Genomic DNA, 26,612 nt, shown 5'->3' on the forward strand with positions numbered 1-26,612 from the left:
TTTGAAAGCATTCCCTCCTCTTCAGTTTTTTGGAAGAGTTTGAAATTAGTTGGTATTAGTTCTTGAATTGGTTGGTAAAATTCAGCCATGAAGCCATCTGGTCCTGGGAATTTTTTTTTTTTTTTTTTTTTTTTTTTATGAAGACTTTCTATTACTGACTTAGTCTCCTTACATTTATTGGTCTATTCCTTTTTTTGGTGTGTAATTGTTCACAATAGTCTCTTATGATACTTCAGTGTTTCTGTGGTATCAGTGGTAATGTCTGCTCTTTCATTACTGATTTTATTTGAGTCTTCTCTTTCTTTTTTTCTTAGTCTAGCTAAAGGTTTGTCGATTTTATCTCTTTTCAAAAAACCAAGTCTGTTTTTGTGACCTTTTCTATTGTTTTTCTAGGCTCCATTTCATGTATTTGTTATGATTGTTGTCATTTTTTTCCTTCTGCTAACTTTGGGCTTACTTTGTTCTTCATTTTCTAGTTTCTTGATGTATAACCTTAGGTTGTTTATGTGAGACCTTTTTTTAATGTATGCATTTATTACTATAAACTCCTCTTAGAACTGTTTTACTGTATCTCATAAGTTTTGATTTGTTGTGTTTCTGGTTTTATTTTTTTATTTTTTTTGTCTCAAGATAGTTTTTAATCTCCCTTTTAATTTCTTCTTTGATCCATTGGCTGTTCAGAAGCCAATGTTATTTAATTTCTACATATTTGTGAATTTTCTGAAATTACTTTCTGATATGGCTTGAATCCATGTCCTCACCAAATCTCATGTTGAATTGTAATCCTCAGTGTTGGAGATGGGGCCTGGTGAAATGTGATTGGCTCATGGGAGTGGATTTCTTATGAATGGTTTAGCACCATCTTCTTGGTACTGTTCTCATGATAATGAGTGAGTTCTCACGAGATCTGGTTGTTCAAAAATGTGTGGTACCTCCCTCTTCTCTCTCTTGCTTCTGCTCTGGCCATGTGATATGCCTGCTACCCCTTTGGCTTCTGCCATGATTATAAGTTTCCTGGGGCCTCCCCAGAAGCTGAGAAGATGCTAGCATTATACTTCCTGTACAGGCTGTGGAACTGTGAGCCAATTAAAACCCTTTTCTTTCTAAATTACCCAATCTCAGATATTTCTTTATAGCAGTGCAAGAATGGACTAATACAGAACATTGGTACATAGGAGTGGAGCATTGCTGTAAAGATATATGAAAATGAGGAAGCAACTTTGGAACTGGATAACAGGCAGAGATTGGACAACTTTGGAGGCTCAGAAGACAAGAAGATGAGTGAAAGTTTGGAACTTCCTAGAGACTAGTTGAATGGTTGTGACCAAAATGCTGATAATGAGGTGGATGGTGAAGGCCAGGTTGAAGAAGTCTCAGATGGAAATGAGGAACTTATTGGGAAATGGAGCAAAGGTCACTTTTATTGTGCCTTAGCAAAGAGCTTGGCTGCATTGTGCGCCTGACCTAGGGATCTGTGGAACTCTGAACTTGAGACTGATGATTTAGGGTATCTGATGGAATAAATTTCTAAGCAGCAAAGCATTTAAGATATGACCTGGCTGCTTCTAGTAACCTGTGCTCATAAGTGTGAGCAAAGAAGTGACCTAAAGTTGGAACTTATATTTAAAGGGGAAGCAGAGCATAAAAGTGCAGAAAATGTACAGCCTGGCCATGTGGTAAAAGAGAAAAGCCTATTTTCACAGGAGGAATTCAAGCAGGCTGCAGAAATTTACATAAGTAAAAAGAAGCCTAGTGCTATTAACCAAGACAATGGGAAAAAGGCCCCAAAGGCCTTTGCAGCAGCCCCTCTTGTCACACAGGCCCAGAAGTTTAAGAATACAGCATGGTTTCATGGGTCAGCCCCAGGGCCCCACTAACCTGTTCAGCTTCTAGACACTGTTCCCTGCATCTCAGCAGCTCTAGTTTCAGCCATGGCTCAAAGGGGCCCAGGTACGGCTGAAGCTGCTGCTTCAGAGGGTTCAGGCCATAAGCCTGGGGGGCGTTCACATGATATTAAGGCTGCAGGTGCACAGAATGCAAGAGTTAATCCTTGGGAGCCTCTACCTAGATTTCAGAGAATATATGGGAAATCCTGAGTGCTCAAGCAGAAGCCGCTGCAGGAGCAGAACCTCTACTAGAATAGTGCAAAGGGGAAATGTGGGGTTTGAGCCCCCACACTAGTTCCCACTGGAGCACTGCCTAGTGGAGCTGTGAGAAGAGGGCTACCATCCTCCAGACCCCAGAGTGGCAGATCCTGGCAGCTTGCACCCTCAGCATGGAAAAGCCACAGAAACTTAATGCCAGTTTGTGAGAGCAGCCTCGGGGACTGAGCCTTGCAAAGCCACTGGGGTGAGACTGGTTGCCCAGGGCCTTGAGAGTCCACCCGTCACCCCAGCATACCCTGGATGTGAGACATGGAGTAAAAGGAGATTGTTTTGGAGCTTTAAGATTTGATAACTGCCCTGCTGGGTTTTGGACTCGTGTGGGGCCTGTAGCCTCTTTCTTTTGGCTGATTTTTCCCTTTTAAGATGGGAATATTTTACCCAATGCTTGTACCTCCATTGTGTCTTGGAAGTAAATAACTTTTGATTTTTACAGGCTTGTAGGTGGAAGAGATTTGCCTTATCTCAGATGAGACTTGGGATTTTGGACTTTTGAGTTAATGCTGGAATGATTTTGGACTTTGGGGGACTATTGAGAAGGCATAATTGTATTTTGCAATGTGAGAAGGACAAGATGTTTGGGGGACCAGGGGCAAAATGATATGATTTGGATTTATGTCCCCAACAAATCTCATGTCAAATTTTAATCCCTGTTATTGGAGGTGGGGCATGGTGGGAGGTGTTTGGATCATAGGAGTGGATGCCTCATGAATGGTTTAGCACCATCCCCTTGATGCAGTGCTCATGATAGTGAATTTTCATGAGATCCAGTTGTTTAAAAGTGTGTGGCACCTCCTTCCCACCCTCCTTCTCTATTGCTCCTGCTCTGGCCATGCTCCCACTTTGCCTTCCACCATGATTTAAGTTTCCTGAGGCCTCCCCAGAAGCTAAGCAGATACTAGCACCATGCTTCCTGTACAACCTGCAGAACCATGAGCCAATTAAATCTCTTTTCTTTATAAATTACTCAGTCTCAGGTATTTCTTTATAGCAATGGGATAATGGCCTAATATACTCCTATTATTGATTTCTAGTTTCATGCCATGGTAGTAGGAAAAGATACTTGATGCTGTTTCAGTTTTCTTACATTTGTTAAGCTTTGTTTTGTGACCTAATATATGGTCTGTCCCGGAAGATATTCCATGTGTGCTTGAGAATCATGGATATTTTGTTGCTGCTGAATGGAATGCTCTGTATATGTCTATTAGATGCATTTGGTGTAAAGAGCAATTCAAGTCTTCTATGCTGAGTGTTGATGCCCCATCAGTATGTATATGTTGAAACCTCATCACTCATCTGATAGTATTAAGAGGTAGGGCCTTGTGGAAAGTAAGATATGAAGACTTATGAATGGGATTAGAGCCCCTAGTAATGGTATTAACACCCTTATAAAAGAGATTGAAGGGGGTATGTTTGCCCCTTTCCACCATGTCAGGACACAGCAACAAGGTGCAATCTATGAAAAATGGGCCCTCATCAGACATTGTATCTGCTAGCACACTGACCTTGGATTTCCCAGCCTCTGGAAGTTTAAGAAATAGGCCAGGCATGGTGGCTCACATCTGTAATTCCAGCACTTTGGGAGGCTGAGGTGGGTAGATCACCTGAGGTCAGGAGTTCAAGACCAGCCTGGCCAACATGGCAAAACCCCATCTCTACTAAAAAGACAAAAATTAGCCAGATGTGGTGGTGCGTGCCTGTAGTCTCAGCTACTTGGGAGGGTGAGGCAGGAGAATCGCTTGAACCTGAGAGGCAGAGGTTGCAGTGAGCTGAGATCATGCCACCACACTCCAGCCTGGGCAACAGAGTGAGACTCCCATCTCAAAAACAACAAGAAGTTTAAGAAACAAATTTGTGTTATTTACAAATTACCTAGCCTAAGGTATTTTTTTAAAACAGCCTGAACAGACTAAGACAAAATTTAATTTTTAAATAATTTTCTGCCTGGCTGATCTATTGTTGAAAATGGGATATTGACATCCACTACTATTATTGTATTACAGTTTATCTCTGCCTTCAGCTCTCTTAATTTTTGCATTTAGATGCTCTGATGTTTGGTGCATATATATATATATATATACACACACACGTACACACACACAATTATGTCTTCTTGATGAATTCACTCCTTTATTATCATATAATTACTATCTTTGCCTTTTTTCAAAGTTTGACTTAAAATCTGTTTAAACTGATGTAAATATAGCTATCCCTGCTCTCTTTTGGTTTCCATTTGCATGGAATATTTTTTCCATCCTTTCATTTTCAATCTATACATTTTTTAAAGGTGAAGTGAGTCTCCTGTAGGCAACATATAGTTGGGTCTTGTTTTTGTGTTTGTTTTTAAATCCATCAAGCTAATCTATATCTTTTGAGAATTTAATCCATTTACATTTGAGGTAATTATTGATAGATAAGGCTTTACTGCTTCCATTTTGTTTATTGTTTCCTGGTTGTTTTGTAGATCCTTTTTTCCTTTCTTCCTGTCTTACTGTCTTTGTTTCTGATTATATGGTTTTCTATAGTGGTATACTTTGATTCTTTACTTGTGATCTTTTATGTATAATCTACCATTTTGCTGACTATACTTCTTAGTTTAAGGTGCTAAGAGTACAGTAATTCATAAAATAGAGCCAAGTCTCTACTCAAACTTAAGGTGAGAGAGTTCTTTCTGAATTCCTTTCTGCAGACTTAGGATTTAAATCTGAAGTGAGTACAGCCCTGTGGGTTCTGTGGGCGATGATAGACAACTATTCTGGGATCTGAGTGGGATCAGTAGTGATGCAGTGAACGATGTGTGGGGGCTGTTGGGACATGGGAGCCTCAGGGGTGTTCGGGGCCAGGTGGGCTCCTCGCATTCCAGCCTCAGGTCCCTCAATCCTCCCAAATTTCTGACAACTGTGAAATAAGGATGCTGATGCCAAGATCTGACATCATAGCATCCTGGGCAAAAAGCTCAGTTCCTCACACTCAAGTGAAAGGAGAGTGGGTCAGCTGTGGTGGTCAGGTGTAGGTGTGTGGTATAGAGTGTGTGTGTGTCTGTGTGTGATATGGTGTGTGTTGGGGGGGAATGTGTGTGGGAGTGGTGTGGTGTGTGTGTGTACATGTACAGTGTGTGTGTCTATATGGTATGGTGTGCATATGTGTGTGGTGAGTACATGGTGTGTGAGATGTGCAGTATGTTGTATGATGTGTGTGAATGTGTGCTGTGTATGGTGTGGTGTGTGTGTGTGATACATCATGTGTGTGTGTGTATGCATGTGTGTTGTGTGTGTCAGTGTGTTGAGTATGTGATGTGTTGTATGTTATGTATGGTGTGTGTATTTATAGTGTCTGTGGCGTGTTGTGTGATGTGTGTGTTTAAGGTGTCTAAGGCTGTGTAGATGTGGACGCTTTATAGATGCTCCACAGAGGACTGTCTTTGCTCACCAGCTCTCTTAGACCCCTGTAATCTTTCTTTTATTGTACTGCAAATTACGTTGCCCACCAAGAATGTCACAATGGGCAGCCATGGGCAGTGATTCCCAGCCCTTTTGAAATTTTTACGCTACTCCGTATCCCTCTCTCTCTTTGCTTATTTGTCACTTTAAAATAAAATCAGATTCAGTGAGCTTTGTGTCTTTAGGGGAATTCTCAGTGAAGTCTGGAAACCCTTCCCCTCAGGTTTTCCCACTGCTGCTTGGAGTTTCTGGTATGAAGTGCTGGTGCTCTCCACCAAGCAGCAGGTGCATCTGCAAATTACTGTGGGATGTTAACGGCTATATACTTTCTTATTCATTACAGTCCCAGTCCCCAAAAGGCAAAAATGTGACCACTGGACTCCCTGCCCATCTGACACCTATGCCTACAGGTTACTCAGCGGAGGTGGGATAAACAAGTACGCCAAAATCTGCTTTGAGGATAACCTGTAAGTACCAGTGTTTAGAAGGAAAATAAAGCTATCCTACTGATTCTTCCACCTTCTCTGAGGCTGACCAAGCAGCATTTCTGCCCATAGGAGAGAACCATATGTCGTTGGTCTCAGGCAAAAGGCTGAGAGCATCCAAGTGGAAATGAGAAAGCTCTGCTGTATTCATCAGGGAAGGAGCTGATTGTCTCTAATGGCTGTATGTGTCCTGTGTTGAATGGTTTTACTGTTTCATTTGACTGCAGTTATACTTAGGATTTAAATCTGAAGTGAGCACAGCCCTGAGGGTTCTGTGGGTGATGATAGACAACTACTCTGGGATCTGAGTAGGGATCAGTAGTGATGCAGTGAAAGGCATGTGGGGGACGTAGGGGCATGGGAGCTTCAGGGGTGTTCAGGGCCAGGTGGGCTCTGAACAAAGTTAGACTACTTTAAAAAGCAAAGTTAGACTACTTTACTTTGAATATGTGGCAGAGTCCTTCAAAGTCATGGGAATATGAAAATTCAGCTGATAGTTTCTTAGTTTTATTTTATGATCCTCACCCTCCTGGATTAAAGTAGGTATTGTTTCTGTTTGCAGTCCATACTTCACACTTCTTCAATATTTTGGGAAAATCCATATAGGATTGGTATTATTTCTTCGTTAAATATTTGGTGTGATTTCCCAACAAAGTCATCCAGGCCTGGAGGGGTTTGTTTTGAGGTTTTTAACTGCAAATTTAATTGATGTAATAAGTACAGCACTACTTAAGTTATCTGTTTCTTCTTGAGTGGGCCTTTTTTTTGTTTGTTTGTTTTTTGTTTTTTGTTTTTTTAATGCTTCCTTAATGTATAGCACAGCTAAGCTCAGCCGAGTCTTTCTTTGTTCAGACTGAAATCAGCCATTTCTCTAAAAGGACAGTTCCTTAATGGGACATGGTATTTAGAAACTGAGATCTAGACACCCATGGGCACTTTTAGTGGACAGAACCAAGCAATGCATTTGTTTCTAAATCATAAATTTATATTAGCATTTACAATTCAAATTCAACAGTGCAGGAGTCTTACCCCCTTAAGTTCTTTGATTTTACATTTTAACTCTTCCCTTACACTGAGAATCTTGGTTCCTAGTACTATTAACCTTTGCCTTCAAATTACAGTACCAGGACCACTAACAATACAACTACTGAGCGAAGTTAAACAGTGTTGTTTGCAGTTCCTTACAGGTTTAAAAATATTTTATAAAGGGTATAAAGAGTCAGATGTCTATATTAATCAAGGCTCTCCAGAGAGACAGAGCCAATGGTGGTGGGAGGTAGGAAGAGAAAGGAAAGTGGATTTATTTATTAGGGAAATTGGCTTATGCAATTATGGAGGCCAAGAGGTCCCATGACAGGCCATCTGCAAGCTGGAGACCCTGGGATGCTGGTAACTTGGCTGAGTCCAAGTACCAAAGCCTCAGAACCAGAGAGGCAGATGGTGTAATTCTTAGTTTGAAAATCAATAGGAGATGGGGGGTCTGCTGGTGTCAGTCTTGGAGTCTAAAGGCTGGAGAGCCTGGAGTTCTCATGTTCAAGGTAGGAGAAGTAGAAGGGTGTCCCAGCTCCAGCAGACAGAGAGAGAGAGAGAGAGAGAGAGACAAAAGGGGATTGAAGTTGTCTTTTTTTTTTTTTTTTTTTTTTTGAGACGGAGTCTCTCTCTGTCACCAGGCTGGAGTACAGTGGTGCCATCTCGGCTCAATGCAACCTCTGCCTCCCAGGTTAAGCAGTTCTCCTGCTTCAGCCTCCCGAGTAGCTGGGACTACAGGCGCACACCACCATGTCCAGCTAATTTTTGTATTTTTAGTAGGGACAGAGTTTCACCATGTTGGCCAGGATGGTCTTGATCTCTTGACCTTGTGATCCGCCTGCCTCAGCCTCCCAAAGTGCTGGGATCACAGGTGTGAGCCACCATGCCCAGCCAAAGTTGTCCTTTTATAAGGAACCCACCCACTCCTGTGATAACAGCATTAATCCATTCAGGAGGGCAGAGTCGTCATGGCCTAATCACTTCCTAAATGTCCCACCTCTTAATATTGTTGCAACAGCAATGAAATTTCCACATGGCTTTGAGAGGTGACAAACATTCAACTCATAGCAATGGCCACAGTCATATGAAATAATTACTTTCCTTGTAGTGATTTTACATTGGATTAATTTCCATTTGCTTTCAATGCTAGGTTTTTCTGTTTTTCTTTGGGTTTCATTTAATTTTTGTGTATGTATTTATGTCGTTCAGAAATCAGCATTATGTTTGAACATTACAGTTCCAAAAAGGGAGGTTCAGAGAAATCTTCCCTGTATTCTCCACCTTTTCTCCCCACCTCCTGTTCCCATCTCCATTAATTTTTAAATTAGTTTTTGATTTATTCTTCCAGTATTTTTTAATGGCAAAAAATAAGCTCTCTCTATATATAATTAATACATATCTATGTATGTTTTGTATACATGTATATATGTGCATGTATACATGTGAATATATATGTATATGTGTGTATGAATATGTGCACATATATGTATATATACACATGTATACACATATACACTCATATGTACACACACATATATATCCTTTCTTACATAAAAGGTGGTAAACTCTATACACTGTTTTGACTTCGGCTTTCTTCACTTAACAGTTAATAGAGATTACTCCATATCAGTACATAAGGCTTTTCCTCATTTTCTTTATTGATATGTGGTATTCCATAGCATGGATGTGGCATAGTTTATTCAACTAGTTCTGCGCTGATAGGCATTTCTGATGTTTGATATATTTTGGTATTACCAATAATGCTGCAATGAATAACCTTATGATGAATATATCATTTTGTAATAAATTATGATAAGGTGAACACTTGTGTAACCACCATCCTGGCTAAGAAATAGACTATCACTTATCTCTCCATAAGCCCTCTGTGTACCCCTTCCCAAACGCAACTTCCTCTTTCCTTCCTGCCCAGTGGTAACCTGGATTTTTTTGATGTCGATTGATTTCCTCACTTTGCTTGGTAGTTTTACTGCCTTAGCATGCATTGCAAAATACTGTTATTTAATTAGACATTTGTTTAATGTCTGTTTTGGACTTTGTATAAATGGAATCGTAAACCAAATACTCTTTTGTGTCTGAGATTTATCCTTCTTGTTGGATGTAGCTATTGTTCTTAGATGTTCATTGCTGTCTCATATTGCATTGCATGAATATGTTACAGTTATCCACTCTATGGTTGAATGACATTTGAGTTTTCCCCAGTTTGGGGTTATTATGCCCAGTACTGTTTATGTCTCTTGGTGCACATGCACATACATTTCTGTTGAGTGTTTTTTTGCAGAAGGATTCTCACAACTAGCCTCAAATTCGGTGATACTCTAGAAAAACTCCTAAGACCCAATAACATGTTACACTTATAGGTAAGGTTTATTACAGCAAAAGACACAGAGCAAACGCTGCTGCATGTTCTGCTGATGGTGAATTCTTCCAGTTTATGTTTCTCTGAAGTATCTTTATTTCATCTTCATTCCTGAAAAATAGCATGGTCTGCTGATGGTGAATCCTTCCAGTTAATGTTTCTTTGAAATATCTTTATTTCATCTTTGTTCCTGAAAAATACTTTTTTTTTTTTTTTTTTTTTTTTTTTTTTTTGAGACGGAGTCTCGCTCTGTCACCCAAGCTGGAGTGCACTGGCCAGATCTCAGCTCACTGCAAGCTCCGCCTCCCGGGTTCACGGCCATTCTCCTGCCTCAGCCTCCCGAGTAGCTGGGACTACAGGCGCCCGCCACCTCGCCCGGCTAGTTTTTTGTATTTTTTAGTAGAGACGGGGTTTCACCGTGTTAGCCAGGATGGTCTCAATCTCCTGACCTTGTGATCCACCCGCCTCGGCCTCCCAAAGTGCTGGGATTACAGGCTTGAGCCCCCGCGCCCGGCCTGAAAAATACTTTTGCAGGCTGTGTTGGCCATTATTTTATTTCAGCACATTCAAGGTACTATTCCACTGTCTTCTGGGTTCTATATTTTCCTTTTGAGAAGTCAGCTGACAGTCTTATTGTTGCGACTGTGAAAGTAACTGCCTATTCCCCTCATCCCTGTCACCTTTGAGATTCCTTGTCTTTGGTTTTCAACATTTGCACCCCAGTGTGTCTTTTGTTGTTTTATCTTCTTTGGAGTTTTTTTGAGTTTCTTAAATATGCAGATATTGAAGTCCATCAAATTTAACAAATTATCTGCTCTTGTATCTTCTGCCCATTCACTTTCTCCTCTTCTTCTGAGATTCTTAATGAAACATGTGTTAGACCTTATCACTACTATATTCTCTATAGCCTACAGTCTATTTTGTCTTTTCCATTTGTTTATCTCTCTGCTGTTTATCATGGACAGAGATGTTTTCCATTCACTGATTCTTTCTTCCACTGTGCCTAATCTGCTGTCAAACCCATTCATTCGCTACTGATCTTAGGTTACTATATTATCTTAGTTTTAGAAATTTATTCTGGTTCTTTTTTAAATCAGCATGTCAGTTTTGGTACTTTTCAGTTCTGAAATTTTTTAATTTTATCAACCATGTTTTTGAATACATATGGTTAAAGTCTGAGTTGGATAACTCTAGCATTTTGTCTCTAATTTAGACTAAGCATTTAGACTTTATTTGGTCTCTAATGTATACAACCATTTAGTGTGCCTGGGAGTCCGTCACTTATCCACTGTTTTCTGCTGGTTCCATCGGCTCTTGTGTGCATTGGCTTCTTTCCTCACATGTCAGGTTTCATATGATCTTGCACCGTTTTTTTAAAAAAATTGAGGCATGGGATGATATCTTCTTCTGAGGAATTGTCTTTGCTTCTCCTAGGGACCTGGAACCTTTAGCAGAACAGGATGACCTGAATAAGTGTTAAAGATTTTCTGGGCCACCTAGTTGACTAAAAGCTAGGCTGAAGTTTATACAAGCTCTGATTTATTTCTGGATTGCTCTCACTTTCAGGATTCAACCCTTTGTGACCTCAGCCCAAATAAGATGTGGGAGATTTAACATGGCCCTGACCTTGCCTTCCAAATTCTGTTCCCTTGGCTCACATGGTTGTCAGAAGAACTGTTCACATCCTTACACACCTTTTCTGGAATCAGAAAATTCTCCTTGGTTAAAAGTAGTTTTAAATGCTGGACTTACCAACCTGAAATTTAGTCTTTTCCCAGATCTTGGCCTGGGAAATTCTTTACTACCTTATTTGGTCTCTAATGTATACAACCAGATCTTTAACAACAGCAACAATAAAACTTGCCTCATGTTTTCTGTTTTTCTCTATTAGAGAGTTGGTTTAGATTAGCCAATTTTCTATTATCAGAAAGTTCTTTCTGCTTCAAGTTATTACGGAATATTCTCTAAAATTGTCAAAAAGCACTAAGCCTAGAAAACTCATAGGGGAGTTTAGATAAAGGTGTCAAAACAGAATATTAAAGTTTTGTGTTCACTATTCCAAAGCATGGAGAAAGGAGGAAGACTTCCAAATTCTTTTCATAAAGCTAACGTCATTGATTCTGACACTTGACAATGGGAACATGCACATGTACAACATGCACACACACAGTTTCTGTGATCTTCAGCAATAATTACCCTCTCCAGGAAAGTCATTTAGTCTTCCTGATTTTAGGGCACAATCTCTTGAATTTGGCATTTCATATTCTCCAATTTAAAGGTTAAAAATTAAGTGACATAGCCGGGCACAGTGGCTCATGTCTGTAATCCCAGTGCTTTGGGAGGCTGAAGCGGGCAGATCACTTGAGTCCAAGAGTTCAAGACCCGCCCTGAGCTTCATGGCAAAACTCCATCTCTACAAAAAATTAGCCAGTTATAGTGATGCACGCTTGTAGTTCCAGCTACTTGGGAGACTGAGATGGAAGGATTGTTTGAGCCTGAGAGGCAGAGGTTGCAGTAAGCCAAGATCGCACAACTGCCCTCCAGTCTGGATGACAGAGTGAGACCCTGCCTCAATCAATAAATAGATAATACATTAACAAAAAAGCACATCTGTGAAGAGCCTGAGCTAAATAAATCTTGGTTTTTCTTCACCCTAGCCATTTGTCTAAATTATAAGATTGAATGCAGTGTCCAGGTGCCCTGAGATTCCAGGTCCCCTGAGGGACTGAGTCTGTAGACACTGGGAGTAGATGTGTGTGGGTAAGCATGGGGGTGGCGTTCTCGGGAGCTGCACCAAGGCCAGTGCAGACCTTCAAGGAAAAGGTAGGGGACAGCAGATGAGACTGACATTTGGTCAGGGGAAGACTTCGTGGAGTGGGGAGAGTCGCACACCTCTTGGTACTTGACTAATGCTTAGCTCCATTTCAGGCTCATGGGAGAAAAGCTGGGAAATGTTGCCAGAGGAATAAACATTGCCATTGTCAACTGTAAGTTACTAAGTATTTTCTTTAAACTTCTCTAAAAGCTCTCTGGTCAGATTTTCAAAGGTACCTTGGATTTTCAAGACTTTTGCACATGATTTAGGCTAGGTTTATATTTTAATGCATTTTTAAATTATATATTCAATTATTTTTACAAGTCTCACTTCACAGATTATTTGTGGTTCTAACAACAAATAAGCAACTGAAAACCAAATATAGACTTTATTTTTAAAAAAGGAAAAAACAGAGGGATAGGCCAAAGGTAGGGTTAAAGCCAGAAGGGCCGCCAAAGGGGTGCAACCTGTGGTCCTGGACTGAGCCTCTCGTTTGCTCCCAGAGTCCCAGTGTCTGCTTAGGGGCTGAGACCACAGACCATCTCATACTTCTGTGTGATAAAAGCCACTGCAGCCTCATGGGAAACAAAACCCGGCCTTTCTCTTAGGTCTGGAAAAAAGCTCTCTCACAGTTGCCACTGAGGGGCCCAGAGGAGAAGGAAAGGGTTTCCCACAACATCCCTATGAGTGAGTGGACATAAAGCCCCGAGACGTGAGGGCTGTGGAAATGGAGATAAAATGCTCCTAGTCTGACAGCCCTGAAGGAGACTGTAAAGTAGGAAGTGAACAAGCTGAGTGGGCTCTGCTGTTCCTGTGGGTTGAGGCAGGTGGGCCTGGTTGAGGGGGGCATCTGGTGTTTCTGTGGGATGAGGCGGGTGGGCCTGGCTGAGGGGGCTCTGGTGTCTTTGTGAGCTGAGGCAGTTGGGACTGCTGAGGGGACTGGTGTTTCTGTGGGCTGAGCTGGTTGGGCCTGGCTTGGGGACTCTGGTGTTTCTCTGGGCTGAGGCGGGTGGGCCTGACTGAGAGGACTGTGGGGTTTTTGTGGAATGAGCTCGTTGGGCCTGGCTGAGGGGGCTCTGTTGTTTCTGTGGGCTGAGGCGGTTGGGCCTGACTGAGGGGGTTCTGGTGTTTCTGTGGACTGAGCTGGTTGGGCCTGGCTGAGGGGACTGTGGTGTTTCTGTGGGCTGAGGCGGTTGGGCCTGGCTGAGGGGACTATGGTATTTCTCTGGGCGGAGCTGGATGGGCCTGGCTGAGGGGACTCTGGTGTTTCTGTGGGATGAGGCGGTTCGGCCTGGCTGAGGGGGCTGTGGTGTTTCAGTGGGATAGGCAGGTGGACCTGGCTGAAGGAACTCTGGTGTTTCTGTGGGCTCAGCCGATTGGGCCTGGCTGAGGGGAATCTGGTGTTTCTGTGGGATTAGGTGGGTGGGCCTGGCTGAGGGGGCTGTGGTGTTTCTGTGGGATGAGGCGGGTGGGCCTGGCTGAGGGGCTCTGGTGTTTCTCTGGGAGAAGGTGGGTGGGCCTGTCTGAAGGGACTCTGGTGTTTTTGTGGGCTCAGCTGATTGGGCCTAGCTGAGGGGACTCTGGTGTTTCTGTGGGATGAGGCAGTTGGATCTGGCTGAGGGGACTCTGGTGTTTCTGTGGGCTGAGACGGGTGGGCCTGACTGAGGGGACTCTGGGGATTCTGTGGGCTGAGGTGGTTGGGCCTGGCTGAGGGGACTCTGGTGTTTCTGTGGGATGAGGCGGGTAGGCCTGCCTGAGGGGGCTCTGGTGATTCTGTTGGCTGAGGCGATTGGACACGGCTGAAGGGGCTATGGTATTTCTGTGGGCTGAGCTAATTGCGTCTGGCTGAGGGGACTCTGGTGTTTCTGTGGGCTGAGGCGGTTGGCCCTGGCTGAGGGGGCTGTGGTGTTTCTGTGGCCTGAGGCCGGTGGGTGTGGCTGAGGGGAGTCTAGTGTTTCTGTGGGCTGAGGTGGTTGGGCCTCGCTGAGGGGGCTGTGGTGTTTCTGTGGGATGAGGCGGGTGGGCCTGGCTGCGGGGGCTCTGATGTTTCCGTGGGCTGAGGCCATTGGGTCTGCGTGAAAGGACTCTAGTGTTTCTGTGGGCTGAGCTGGTTGGGCTTGGTTGAGGGGACTCTGTTTCTGCGGGCTGAGGCGGGTGGGCCTGACAGAGAGGACTCTGTTGTTTCTGTGGACTGAGCTCGTTGGGCCTGGCTGAGGAGGCTCTGTTGTTTCTGTGGCCTAGGCGGTTGGGCCTGGCTGAGGGGACTCTGGTATTTCTGTGGGCTGAGGCAGTTGGGCCTGGTTGAGAGGGCTCTGGTGTTTCTGTACGCTGAGGCGGGTGTGCTTGGCTGAGGGGACTCTGGTGTTTCTGTGGGCTGAAGTGGTTGGTCCTGACTGCGGGGGTTCTGGTGTTTCTGTGTGCTGAGTCATTTGGGCCTGGCTAGGGGGTCTCTGGTGTTTCTGTGTGATGCGGTGGGTGGGCGTGGCTGATGGGGCTCTGGTGTTTCTGTGGGCTGAGGTGATTGGGCCTGGCTGAGGGGACTGTGGTGTTTCTGTGGAATAAGGCAGGTGGGCCTGGCTCAGTGGGCTCTGTTGTTTCTCTGGGCTAGGTGGTTTGGCCTGGCTGAGGGGGCTCTGGTGTTTCTGTGGGATGAGCTTGTTGGGCCTGACTGAGGGGACTCTCGTGTTTCTGTTGGATGAGGCGGGTGGGTCTGGCTGAGGGGCCTCTGGTGTTTCTGTGGGCTGAGCTGGTTGGGCCTGGCTGAGGGGGATCTAGTGTTTCTGTGGGCTGAGGCGGGTGGGCCTGGCTGAGGGGACTGTGGTGTTTCTGTGGAATAAGGCAGGTGGGCCTGGCTCAGTGGGCTCTGTTGTTTCTCTGGGCTAGGTGGTTTGGCCTGGCTGAGGGGGCTCTGGTGTTTCTGTGGGATGAGCTTGTTGGGCCTGACTGAGAGGACTCTCGTGTTTCTGTTGGATGAGGTGGGTGGGTCTGGCTGAGGGGACTCTGGTGTTTCTGTTGGCTGAGGCGGGTGGGCCTGGCTGAGGGGACTCTGGTGTTTCTGTGAGCTGAGCTGTTTGGGCCTCGCTGAGAGGACTCTGGTGTTTCTGTGGGCTGAGGCGGGTGCGCCTACCTGAGGGGCTGTGCTGTTTCTGTGGGATGAGGCGGTTGGGTGTGAATGAGGGGGCTCTGGTGTTTCTGTGGACTAAGGTGATTCGGCCTGGCTGAGGGGATTGTGGTGTTTCTGTGGGATGAGGCGTGTGGGCCTGGGTAAAGGGACTCTGGTGTTTCTGTGGGCTGAGCTGGTTGGGCCTGGCTTAGAGGACTCTGTTTCTGTGGGATGAGGCTGGTAGGCCTAGCTGAGGGGACTCTGGTGTTTCTGTGTGCTGAGGCGGTTGGGCCTGGCCGAGGGGGCTCTGATGTTTCTGTGGGATGAGGCAGGTAGGCCTGGCTGAGGGGGCGCTGGTGTTTCTGTGGGATGAGGCGGGTGGGCCTGTTTGAGGGGAATGTCTGGTGTTTCTCTGAGAAGAGGTGGGTGGGCCTGAATGAGGTGTCTCTGGTGTTTCTGTGGGACAAATTGGGTGGGGGACGTATTAGTGTTCCATCAATTGTAATGCGAAGCAAACTGGTAGAAAGTTCTAGCACATCTTCCAGCACTTTTCTCTGACCTTGTTTTGGGGACTTTCCTCAAAGGGCCAGCACTGTCTCTGCAGGCTGGATCATTACATCAGTGAGGTTTCCTGGAGATAGACGGGGAAGAAATATTTCCTTCCCCAGGCCCTGGTGTTACAAGTGTGTCCTAGTTCTGTGAACTTTCCTTTAAAATACTATTTCTTTTATTTTCAGATGTAACTGGGAATGTGACAGCAACACAACATTTTGATATGTATGAAGGCGGTAAGAAAATTTTTTCTGTTAAAATTCAAATGAATTGTAAACATAAAATTAAGATTAAAAAGCACAAAGAAAAATGTCAACCATTTTTATTTTGTCTTCTAGAAAAATGCCAGCAGCTCTCCTGAGTAATCTAGTGTGGTCTTATGTAGATCCTCTTAAACTCTAATTGAATTCATAGAACATTTGAAGGCATCATCTAGAAATGTCTTTTCTTCTGTTAGTTTTCTTCAGTCTTTCTCTTTTTAGCTCTCATGATATAACAAGAAAGAGAAAAAGCCTTAAAAAAAAAAAAAAAAAAAAAAAAAAGCTTGGTCAGGCGCGGTGGCTCACACCTGTAATTCCAGCACTTTGGGAGGCTGAGGCAGGCGGATCGCAAGGTTAGGAGATCGAGACCATCCTGGCCAACACGGTGAAACCCCGTCGCTACTAAAAATTCAAAAAATTAGCCAGGCATGGTGGCGTGCACCTGTAGTCCCAGCTACTCAGGAGGCTGAGGCAGGAGAATGACGTGAACCCGGGAGGCGGAGCTTGCAGTGAGCCGAGATTGTGCCACTGCACTCCAGCCTGGGTGACAGAGTGAGGCTCCATCTCAAAAAAAAAAAAAAAAAAACACACATACATTATATGTAAAATAAAGTCACCAGCATCCAGCCCTAAATATCATCATCCTTTGAAAGCTGTCACAATTACTCCTGGTGACTCACAGTGCTCTGCTGGACACAGCGCAAGAATTCCCGGAACCCACGGGTGCCCAGTCTCTCTCGATGGTCTTTCCTTTCTGGGCACTGACTCTTGACTACAGTTGTTGGCCAGGATATACTATCCCCTCTTATTTTTATATATCACTGAGACTGTCAAAAACAAGCTTTTATAAAGATAGTGAAGACGAAGAATAGAAAACGCCTGCACCCACCCAATGAGAAGGACACAGTTTTACTCTGCAGTTAACCTAAGCAAAACAGTAAATAATGAGCCACAGTGGTGAGTAACAGGGTTTGTTATCTTTATTTTATAAGGCATAGATAAGTCTCTTGGCACAAACTTGCCCATGTTCCACACGTCTCATGTTTGAGTTCTGTGTGAGTCTCTCTTCTGCACAGGGAGGTGTGATTGCAAGGCTACTCTGCTCAGTGGTCATGGTGTGGGTGTGGTGCTTTATCAGTGACCGCAGAGAACACTCCACCTGTGCCACACAGGCTGCTGCTTGTTAAGAGTTTGGTTAATATAATCTTTATGATCTCATTTCTAAGGAGGGTTTTTTTTTCTTTTTCTACCAGAGGCTCTACTTCTCTTGTTTGTTGGTCAAAAAAAAGCTCCTTATCTTGACCCCCTTTCACTACCACCCTGAACACCTATTGCAAGTGTTCTGCCTAGTTCTTTTCCTTCTACACTGTGTCACTCACCTCAGATAGTCCCCATGGTACCCAGTGAATGTTCACATGTCCAGAGCTAGCACACCATCTGCAGGGTTGAGCAGCGAGCAGAACCCCAAGGATTCAGAATGGACACAGAATGCAGGTGCAGGAGGAAGCCCAGCACCCAAGGCAGAGCCTCAGTGAATAGCAAAGACCCTAAAACTGACTTGCATCCCCCAATAGATAACTCTGGACCGATGATAAAGTTTATTCAGAGTGCTCCTCCAAAATCCCTGCTCTTCATGGCGACCTATGACGACGGAAGCACAAGGTGAGTGGGTGTAGATGTGTCACAGCGGTGGGCAAGAGAAGCCAGCTGGGGCAGAGACTGCCAGGGCCTCTTAGGGACATCCTCTGGGGAGAAGTAGAAAGTCCAGGAGCAAAGTACTTCTCTAAGGAAAAAGAGTGAAAGGTCATGACAAAATAGATGGCATTTCTTTAAAAAAATCACATCACTAACCACAGAAGTACTAGAATCTAAATCAAAGGAGTATTTCAAGGAATCAAGACAAACCCGCTGTTGACCATAATTAGGACAGAAAAACTAACCTCTGGACAGAAAGCCTAAACCCAGGGTGGCATTAATACTTACAGCAATGTGAAAGGAAATTGAGATAATTTCCCTGTAGAAAGAGGAAAAGAGGCTGGGCGCAGTGGCTTACACCTGTAATCCCAGCACTTTGGGAGGCCAAGGTGGGCAAATCATGAGGTCAAGGGTTCGAGACCATCCTGGCAAACATGGTGAAACCTCATCTCTACTAAAAATAAAAAAAATTAGCCAGGCATGGTGGCACGCACCTGTAGTCCCAGGTACTCGGGAGGCTGAGGCAGGAGAATCACTTGAACCCGAGAGGCGCAGGTTGCAGTGAGCCGAGATCGCACCACTGCACTCCAGCCTGGTGACAGAGTGAGACTCAAAAAAAACAAAAAAGCAAAAACACACAAGAAGAGAATAAAGAAATATGAACATACACATTCAATACTGTACTAGAAGTGGGTATAGGTCAATGCTTCTCAGAGTATATCTTACTAAGTAAACCAAACCTTTGTCTTTGCTGCAGAATGTCTAAGAACCTTCAAAGTGCTTATTTGCATTGTGAATTTCCCAGATAGGGCTACTGACCACAGCATTTCCCAAATGTATCTGACCTCAGATTCCTTTTTTCATGGAGCATCTTACCAAACCGAAGTTCCTTAGCACATACTTTGAAAAACTCTGATTTCACTCACTTACAACAATCTAAACTCAACTGTTTCCTTTCCTGTCTACCCTCCTGTCACTTCCTCTAAATCTTACTGTTTGCAGTGGCAGTATTGTTTACATTTCTTTTTCCTTTTTGATGTGGACTTTTCTGATTATGAAAAGGGGGCAGTTTCGCCGTTTGCTTTCATCTTTCAGCAGCTTCTCTCCACCTTATTTTGTGGTCAGTAAACAAGGGGCAGAGCAATAGCCGAAAATTGTGTTGGCTGAGAGTGGGCCTGTGGTTGAACCCCCAAGCACAAGGGCTTTCCAGAATTGAGAAGTAGAATTCTGTGTCCCAAATTGGGATCTAAAATGGCTCTGGATGTCCAATGGTTAACTAGAAATGTGACATCCTCAAGAAGCACGTGTGCCTCTTAGCTGCCACTGTGTATCATGCACTGCAGCAGGAGATAAATGTGTTTAAAAACCTCCGTCCAAGGATGCACAGCATAGTACACCCAGAGCAGGGCTCCACTCCCCTCCACATCTCCCTGAGATGCTCACATGCTTTTACCTTTGTCCCGCAGACTGAATAATGATGCAAAGAATGCCATAGAAGAACTTGGAAGTAAAGAAATCAAGAACATGAAATTCAGGTCTAGCTGGGTATTTCTTGCAGCAAAAGGCTTTGAACTCCCTTCCGAAATTCAGAGAGAAAAGGTAAGTGGTTTTTAAATGTCCCTTTCCACCAGTGGTGAGTATAGTAAGTGCTGTGACTTGAAAACATTCTGGTGGTAATGTTATAACTCCCTGTCTCCAAACATAAGAGTTTTGTCAACTGTTTCCATGAGATCAGCATTAGATACGGACAGAAGTTTCAAACTTCTCCAATCTCTTTCAAAGCAGAAAATTCTGAATGGGCTGTTGGTATTGAATTTTCACCATGCTGCAGCCAACATGATCTGTCCTGGACCTCTTCTTCCTTGGGCAGGAGGTATACCTCCCCAAGCCCCTGCTATGGGGAAAGTAAGAGAGCTCACCTCTTAGGATGGCTGAGAGCATGAACAGACAGGGTGAACGCCAAACATGCAGAAGAGGCTGGACACCAAATCAATGCTGCACACATGTGCACGATTGATTCTAAGTCCCTCCCTTTATGACTTTTATTTATCAAAGAGAAGTAAAGAGCAAAAAATGACGTTCTCACTTATTAACCACTAAGTCTCCTGTGAAAATTCCAACTGAGGGTTTGCAAAATGTGTGGGAGTAACAAGCTGAGCATCCGATGATAATCATGATGTCCTGGAGAATGTCAGAGAGTTCTGCTCTCCAGGAAATGATGCTGCGGTAACCAGTGCAGAAGAGGAGGAAATTGTGCTGCATGGCCAAGGAGCAAGCGCTCCCCACTATACCTTTTGAGGATAAGGGCCTCCTTTCCACTTAGCTAGAAATTCCAAGAAAGCAGAGATTTCTACATCTCCAGGGTGTGCAGTAGGCTGCTTCTGATTTCAGGCTCTGACATTTGGTCCTAGTCTGCCTCCTTGTGCTGTCTGGTGTGGATACAGTTCTGGGAAGAAAGACAAGCAACAGAAGCAACTCGGCATCTTCTTGTTGCCATGACCACCTGAGGTGGAGGAGAAGGGGCCTGTATAAGGTGCAACTTCAGTGCAGGCCACACAACTAGATAACTTGTGACTGGTTCCCAGGAAACCCTAGACCTTCTGTGACCCCCTCTAGTCTCATGTTCTGAAGGCTGGAAACCATGGTTATTTTAGCATGCATCTAAACAAGCATGTTTTGCCCCTGTGACTTCATGTTCCTCTAGAGCCAGGAAGTCAGCCCTGCAGAACGTGTAGGGAATGTTTCCCGGGGCCCTGGCCTCGACCCCTCCTTGCTTATGATCGTGCCTGGGCACTTGCTTGTACAGTGAGCTGTCATGGGTCTGCCCTAACAAGAGAGGCACTCTCTGAGCTCTGATTGGTGGGGCTCCTTGGGCCCCACCACTGCCTGGACCCACATTGAGGGCAAGCTGAACCAGCCACACAACAGGGAAGCAGAGGCTTGGGGTCCTGTGTTAGTTTTGTGAGGGGACGTCGTGTGATCTTAAACAAGTCATGTCACCTCTCTGGGCTCCAGCTTTCCTGCCTCCTCCAGGGCCAGCAGCTGTGCTGCGGTGTGCCCCCCATTCTCCCCGGGATTTCCTCAGGCCGACCCTGGGGAGCGAATACTCGGCCCTCTTCTCTCCGATCCCTTGTGTGATCATGCCACAGGCTGGCATCTTCAGAACGTCCAGGCTTTATCCACCTGGCTGTGTGGTCTTGGAAGGTTATCTACCCCTTTGTGCTCAGAATCATCACCTGTGAGAGGTGAATAAAGATAGTTCCTGTCACGGAAGGACTCCTGAAGATGAAAGAAGAAAAACACATGAAGCTCAGAGTGGAGTCCTGTAACGCAGAACAGCTGGGCCTTCCTGGAGCTCCCCGGCTGGGGTGGTTAGATAATGGAGGCCCTGGTTCCACATACATACCCACACTTCCCCTTAACAGTGTCCTCCGACTTCTCTGCTCCTTCCCCACTTTTACCCTGTTCCTCTTCCTCCTCTTTCCCTCCTTCCCAGCTCCACAGTCCCCTTTAGCATCTCCAGGGGACTTGTCCTACCTTATCTAACCACCCCAGCTTATTTAACCAGCAAGGGTGACGGTGAGCAGGTACTCCTGGCACCCGGGGCGTTGTGTCACACAGGGATTGGCCCGTGCACGCAAGCATCCATGGTTATTATTACTACCAATGCTGCAGTTCTCCAGCTTATTTATGAGAGTGTCCAGACTGTATCAGAAAGGCTGGGGTGTGAGGCTGAAATCCTTTTTAACTCAAATGTTAACATCTCATCAAACAGGTTCTTCATTAATGTTTAGCTAAGTAATAGAAAACAAAAACCTCATTGGAATTGCACAGAGGTAGTGGTGGTTCTTCCTTATGATTTCCTTCATAGGAAAGAGTTTCTGGAATGGGAGAAATCAAGAGAAAGACTGAATGTCACAGGGCTGAGTTTAGAGAAGGAATGTGTTTGGAAATGGCGGCTCCAAGTGAATTTCAGGAAAATGCCTGTTTTGCCCACTTGTGTCAGCTAAAAGTTATCCAAGTTACTACAGGAGTATAAAGACGAGACCTGAACATAGCAAGCAGTCAGTGCTGGAGAGTTACTAGAGTTGCTGTGGTTCAGGGGCGCTAAAGGATGTTTGCTCAAATGTTGGCGAGGCCTGGACTGGTAGCCAGGGCTTCAAGACAGGTCTTACCACGAGCTTGAGACAAGTGCCATTGAAGGAATCATTTGTGTCTGTGTTACTTTGGCTATTCAGACTTGCAGGTGGTATATTTCCCTAAGGATGGTGTACCCATGTTGGGAGGGCCTCCTGAGTCCTCAGGGGTCTCCCCACCCCCTGTTCACTCCCACTCCACCTGCTATTTCAGGAGTCGGCTTTCTAGGCACAGTGCCTGGGCCACTCTTATGCAGAGCCTTTAATGACCCCACTACCTGCTGAATTGAATTTTAAAGTACAAGGAACTTCAAAGATTATTCCATCCAACCTCTTGGTTTTATAGGAGGAAGGAAACTGAGAAATAAATAAGGACAGGAGTCTTGGAAGTGAGGATAACCTGGTTCAGATATGGACTTGGCCACCCCGACTGCATGACCTGAGGCTGGCACTTCATAGCCCTGAGCCTCTTCTGCACCCTGAACTGTGGGTAGCGGAGCCTGCCTTGCTCCGTGACAAGCATGACACAGCAGGAGGAGCCATCATTCTCATCATCTCCAGCATGGTCTGAGTCTTGTCCCTGGTGATCCTAACTGGAGCACAGACCCTTGTCTTCAGCCCCACTCAGCTCCTCCCATGCTTTGTGTGCTCTTCCCACACCCTGCAGCTCATATGCTTGCTCTGTTCAGGTCTCGTCTGTATACTCCTGCAATAACTTTCCACGTGTGGACCTCTGCACCTGCCTCCCTCCGTGCACAGGGTGCCTTCTCAAAGCCGCCTTAAAGATCCACCTCAAGGCTGTTTCTTCTGAGAAGCCTCTCTGGCCCTGCCACCACTGCACGTAATGCCCTTGGCATTTTGTGTCTTCCCTGAGAGGGCATGCAGTGCTTTGCATTGTTGTTACTTGCCTTTTCATACTTGGATTGCTAGCTTTTAAAGGCAGGAGCCACCTTTTAAGATTTCCAAAGTCTCAACAATGAATACATTAATCTGAAGGGTGTTTTTAAGAAGGGATATATAAGACAGGTAGGATTTATCCCAGACATACAAAGTTGGCTTAACATCCAAAAATCAGTCAATGTAATGTGTACAACATTAATAGAATGAAAAGCAAAACGACATGACTATCTTAACAGACACAGAAAAAAAATCTGACAAATTCAACACCCCTTTACGACAAAGAACATTCAACAAACTAAACATAAAAGAGAATTTACTCCTAGCTAATAGCATACTTGATGGTGAAAACCAGAATGTTTTTTCTGTAAGATCAGCAATGAGGCAAGGATATTCATCATTGATACTTTTTTCAACATTGTAGTGGAGATTCTAAGAAGGAAGGGAGGGGAAAGAGAGAGAGACAGAAGGAAGGGAAGGAAGGAAGGAAGGAAGGAAAGAAGGAAGGGAGGGAGGGAGGGAGGGGACAGAAGGAAGGAAGGGAAGGGAAGGGAGAAAAGAGAAAAGAAAGGAAGGAAGGAGAAGGAAAGAGAAAGAAAAAGAAAGAAAGAGAAGAAAAGAAGGAAGGAAGGAAGGGAGGGAGGGAGGGAGGAAAGAAAGATCTGTTGTCACATTAGAAAGGAAGAAGTAGACCGGGTGCAGTGGCTCACGCCTGTAATCTAGCACTTTGGGAGGCCAAGGCAGGCGAATCATGAGGTCAGGAGTTTGAGACCAGCCTGGCCAACATGGTGAAATCCCATCTCTACTAAAAATACAAAAAATTAGCCAGGCATGGTGGCGGGCGCCTGTAATCCCAGCTACTCAGGAGGCTGAGGCAGGAGAATCGCTTGAAACTAGAAAGCAGAGGTTGCAGAGCCAAGATAGTGCCACTGCACTCCAGGCTGGGCAACATGAGTGAAACTCCATCTCATAAATAAATAAATAAATAAATAAAACTATTTCTGTTTGCAGATGACATGATTTTTATATATATTAGGCTGATGCAAAAGTAATTGCACCAACTTAATAGAAATCCTAAGAAGTCCACTAAAATACTATTTGAACTTATATCAAGTTTAGCGAAGTTGCAAGACACAAAAATCAATGTAAAAACTCAATTATACTTCTCTTTACTCGCAATGAACAACCTGAAAATGAAATTCAGAAAGCAATTATATTTATAACAGTATCAAAAAAATAAAAAACCTAGGAATAAACTTAACATAGGAGATGCAAGACTACTACACTGAAAACAGTAAAACACGTTGAAAGAAATTGAGGACCTAAAAAAAAAGATATTCCATGTTCATGGGTCAGAAATGTTAATATTGTTAAGATCTCAATACTTTATTAATTGATCTACAGATTTAACACAATTCCTACTAGAATCCAAGTTGATATCTTTTGTAGAAATTGAAAAGTTTATCCTAAAATTCATATGGAAATTCAAGAGACCCAAATAACAAAAACAGTCTTGAAAAAGAACAAAGTTGCAGGGCTCACATGTCCCAATTTCAGAACATAACACAAAGCTGCTGTGATTGAGATCATATCACTCTGGCATAAAGATAGGCATACAGAGAAATTAAATAGAATTTAGACTCCAGCAGATGTGCATGTTCTCACATTTTTGATCAATTCACTTTAGACAAGAGTGCCAAGATTATTTAATGGGGAATGAATCATCTCTTCAACAAATGGTATTGGGAAAGCTGGATATTCACATGGAAAAGAATAGATTTGGACCCTACCTCACACTATTTACAAAAATTAAGTAACAGTAATTGAATATGTAAATTGAAGGGCTAACGCTATTAAACTCTTAGAGGAAAACAGAGGCATAAATTTTTGTGACTTTGGTTTAAGCAATGGTTTCTTAGTTATGACACCACTAACAACAAAAGAAGGAGAATAAAATGCTTCAAACAGAATAAAATACCTAGGAATCCAACTTACAAGGGATGTGAAAGACCTCTTCAAGGAGAACTACAAACCACTGCCCAACGAAATAAAAGAGGATACAAACAAATAGAAGAACATTCCATGCTCATGGATAGAAAGAATCAATATCGTGAAAATGGCCATACTGCCCAAGGTCATTTATAGATTCAATGACATCCCCATTAAGCTACCAATGACTTTCTTCGCAGAATTGGAAACAACTACTTTAAAGTTCATATGGAACCAAAAAAGAGCCCACATTGCCAAGACAATCCTCACCCAAAAGAACAAAGCTGGAGGCATCACACTACCTGACTTCAAACTATGCTGCAAGGCTACAGTAACCAAAACAGCATGGTACTGGTACCAAAACAGACATATAGACCAATGGAACAGAACAGAGCCCTCAGAAATAATACCACACATCTACAGCCATCTGATCTTTGACAAACCTGAGAGAAACAAGAAATGGGGAAAGGATTCCCTATTTAATAAATGGTGCTGGGAAAACTGGCTAGTCATATGTAGAAAGCTGAAAGTGGATCCCTTCCTTACACCTTATACAAAAATTAATTCAAGATGGATTAAAGACTTAAATGTTAGACCTAAAGCCATAAAAACCCTAGAAGAAAACCTAGGCATTACCATTCAGGACATAGGCATGGGCAAGGACTTCATGTCTAAAACACCAAAAGCAATGACAACAAAAGCCAAAATTGACAAATGGGATTTAATTAAACTAAAGAACTTCTACACAGCAAAAGAAACTACCATCAGAGTGAGCAGGCAACCTACAGAATGGAAGAAAATTTTTGCAATCTGTTCATCTGACAAAGGACTAGTATCCAGAATCTACAAAGAACTCAAACAAATTTACAAGAAAAAAACGACCCCATCAAAATGTGGGCAAAGGATATGAACAGACACTTCTCAAAAGAAGACATTTATGCAACCAACAGACACATGAAAAAATGCTCGTTATCACTGGTCATCAGAGAAATGCAAATCAAAACCACAATGAGATACCATCTCACACCAATTAGAATGGCAATCATTAAAAAGTCAGGAAACAGGTGCTGGAGAGGATGTGGAGAAATAGGAACGCTTTTACACTGTTGGTGGGACTGTAAACTAGTTCAACTATTGTGGAAGACAGTGTGGTGATTCCTCAAGGATCTAGAACTAGAAATACCATTTGACCCAGCCATCCCATTACTGGGGATATACCCAAAGGATTATAAATCATGCTGCTATAAAGACACATGCACACGTATGTTTATTACGGCACTATTCACAATAGCGAAGACTTGGAACCAACCCAAATGTCTATCAATGATAGACTGGATTAAGAAAATGTGGCACATATACACCATGGAATACTATGCAGCCATAAAAAAGGATGAGTGCATGTCCTTTGTAGGGACATGGATGAAGCTGGAAACCATCATTCTCAGCAAACTATCACAAGAACAGAAAACCAAACACTGCATGTTCTCACTCATAGGTGGGAATTGAACAATGAGAACACTTGGACACAGGAAGGGGAACATCACACACCAGGGCCTGTCGTGGGGTAGGGGGAGGGGGGAGGGATAGCATTAGGAGATATACCTAATGTAAATGATGAGTTAATGGGTGCAGCACACCAACATGGCACATGTATACATATGTAACAAACCTG

The 26,612-nt window shown here is 43.9% G+C and overlaps 1 protein-coding gene across 2 annotated transcripts in view; it reads left to right on the forward strand.

Annotated features, from left to right (window-relative positions):
- Positions 1-26,612, forward strand: part of FAM3B (FAM3 metabolism regulating signaling molecule B) — a 51,855-nt gene that overhangs the window by 23,926 nt on the left and 1,317 nt on the right. For both annotated transcript variants that reach the window (XM_010354513.2, XM_010354516.2), the window contains 5 exons: positions 5,946-6,069; positions 12,422-12,480; positions 16,149-16,199; positions 17,798-17,885; positions 19,385-19,517. In XM_010354513.2, coding sequence (XP_010352815.2) covers positions 5,946-6,069; positions 12,422-12,480; positions 16,149-16,199; positions 17,798-17,885; positions 19,385-19,517 — 455 coding nt within the window. The remainder of the gene's footprint in view (positions 1-5,945; positions 6,070-12,421; positions 12,481-16,148; positions 16,200-17,797; positions 17,886-19,384; positions 19,518-26,612) is intronic.

The sequence above is a fragment of the Rhinopithecus roxellana genome, chromosome 13, assembly GCF_007565055.1.
Source record: "Rhinopithecus roxellana isolate Shanxi Qingling chromosome 13, ASM756505v1, whole genome shotgun sequence".
Classification (NCBI taxonomy): domain Eukaryota; kingdom Metazoa; phylum Chordata; class Mammalia; order Primates; family Cercopithecidae; genus Rhinopithecus; species Rhinopithecus roxellana.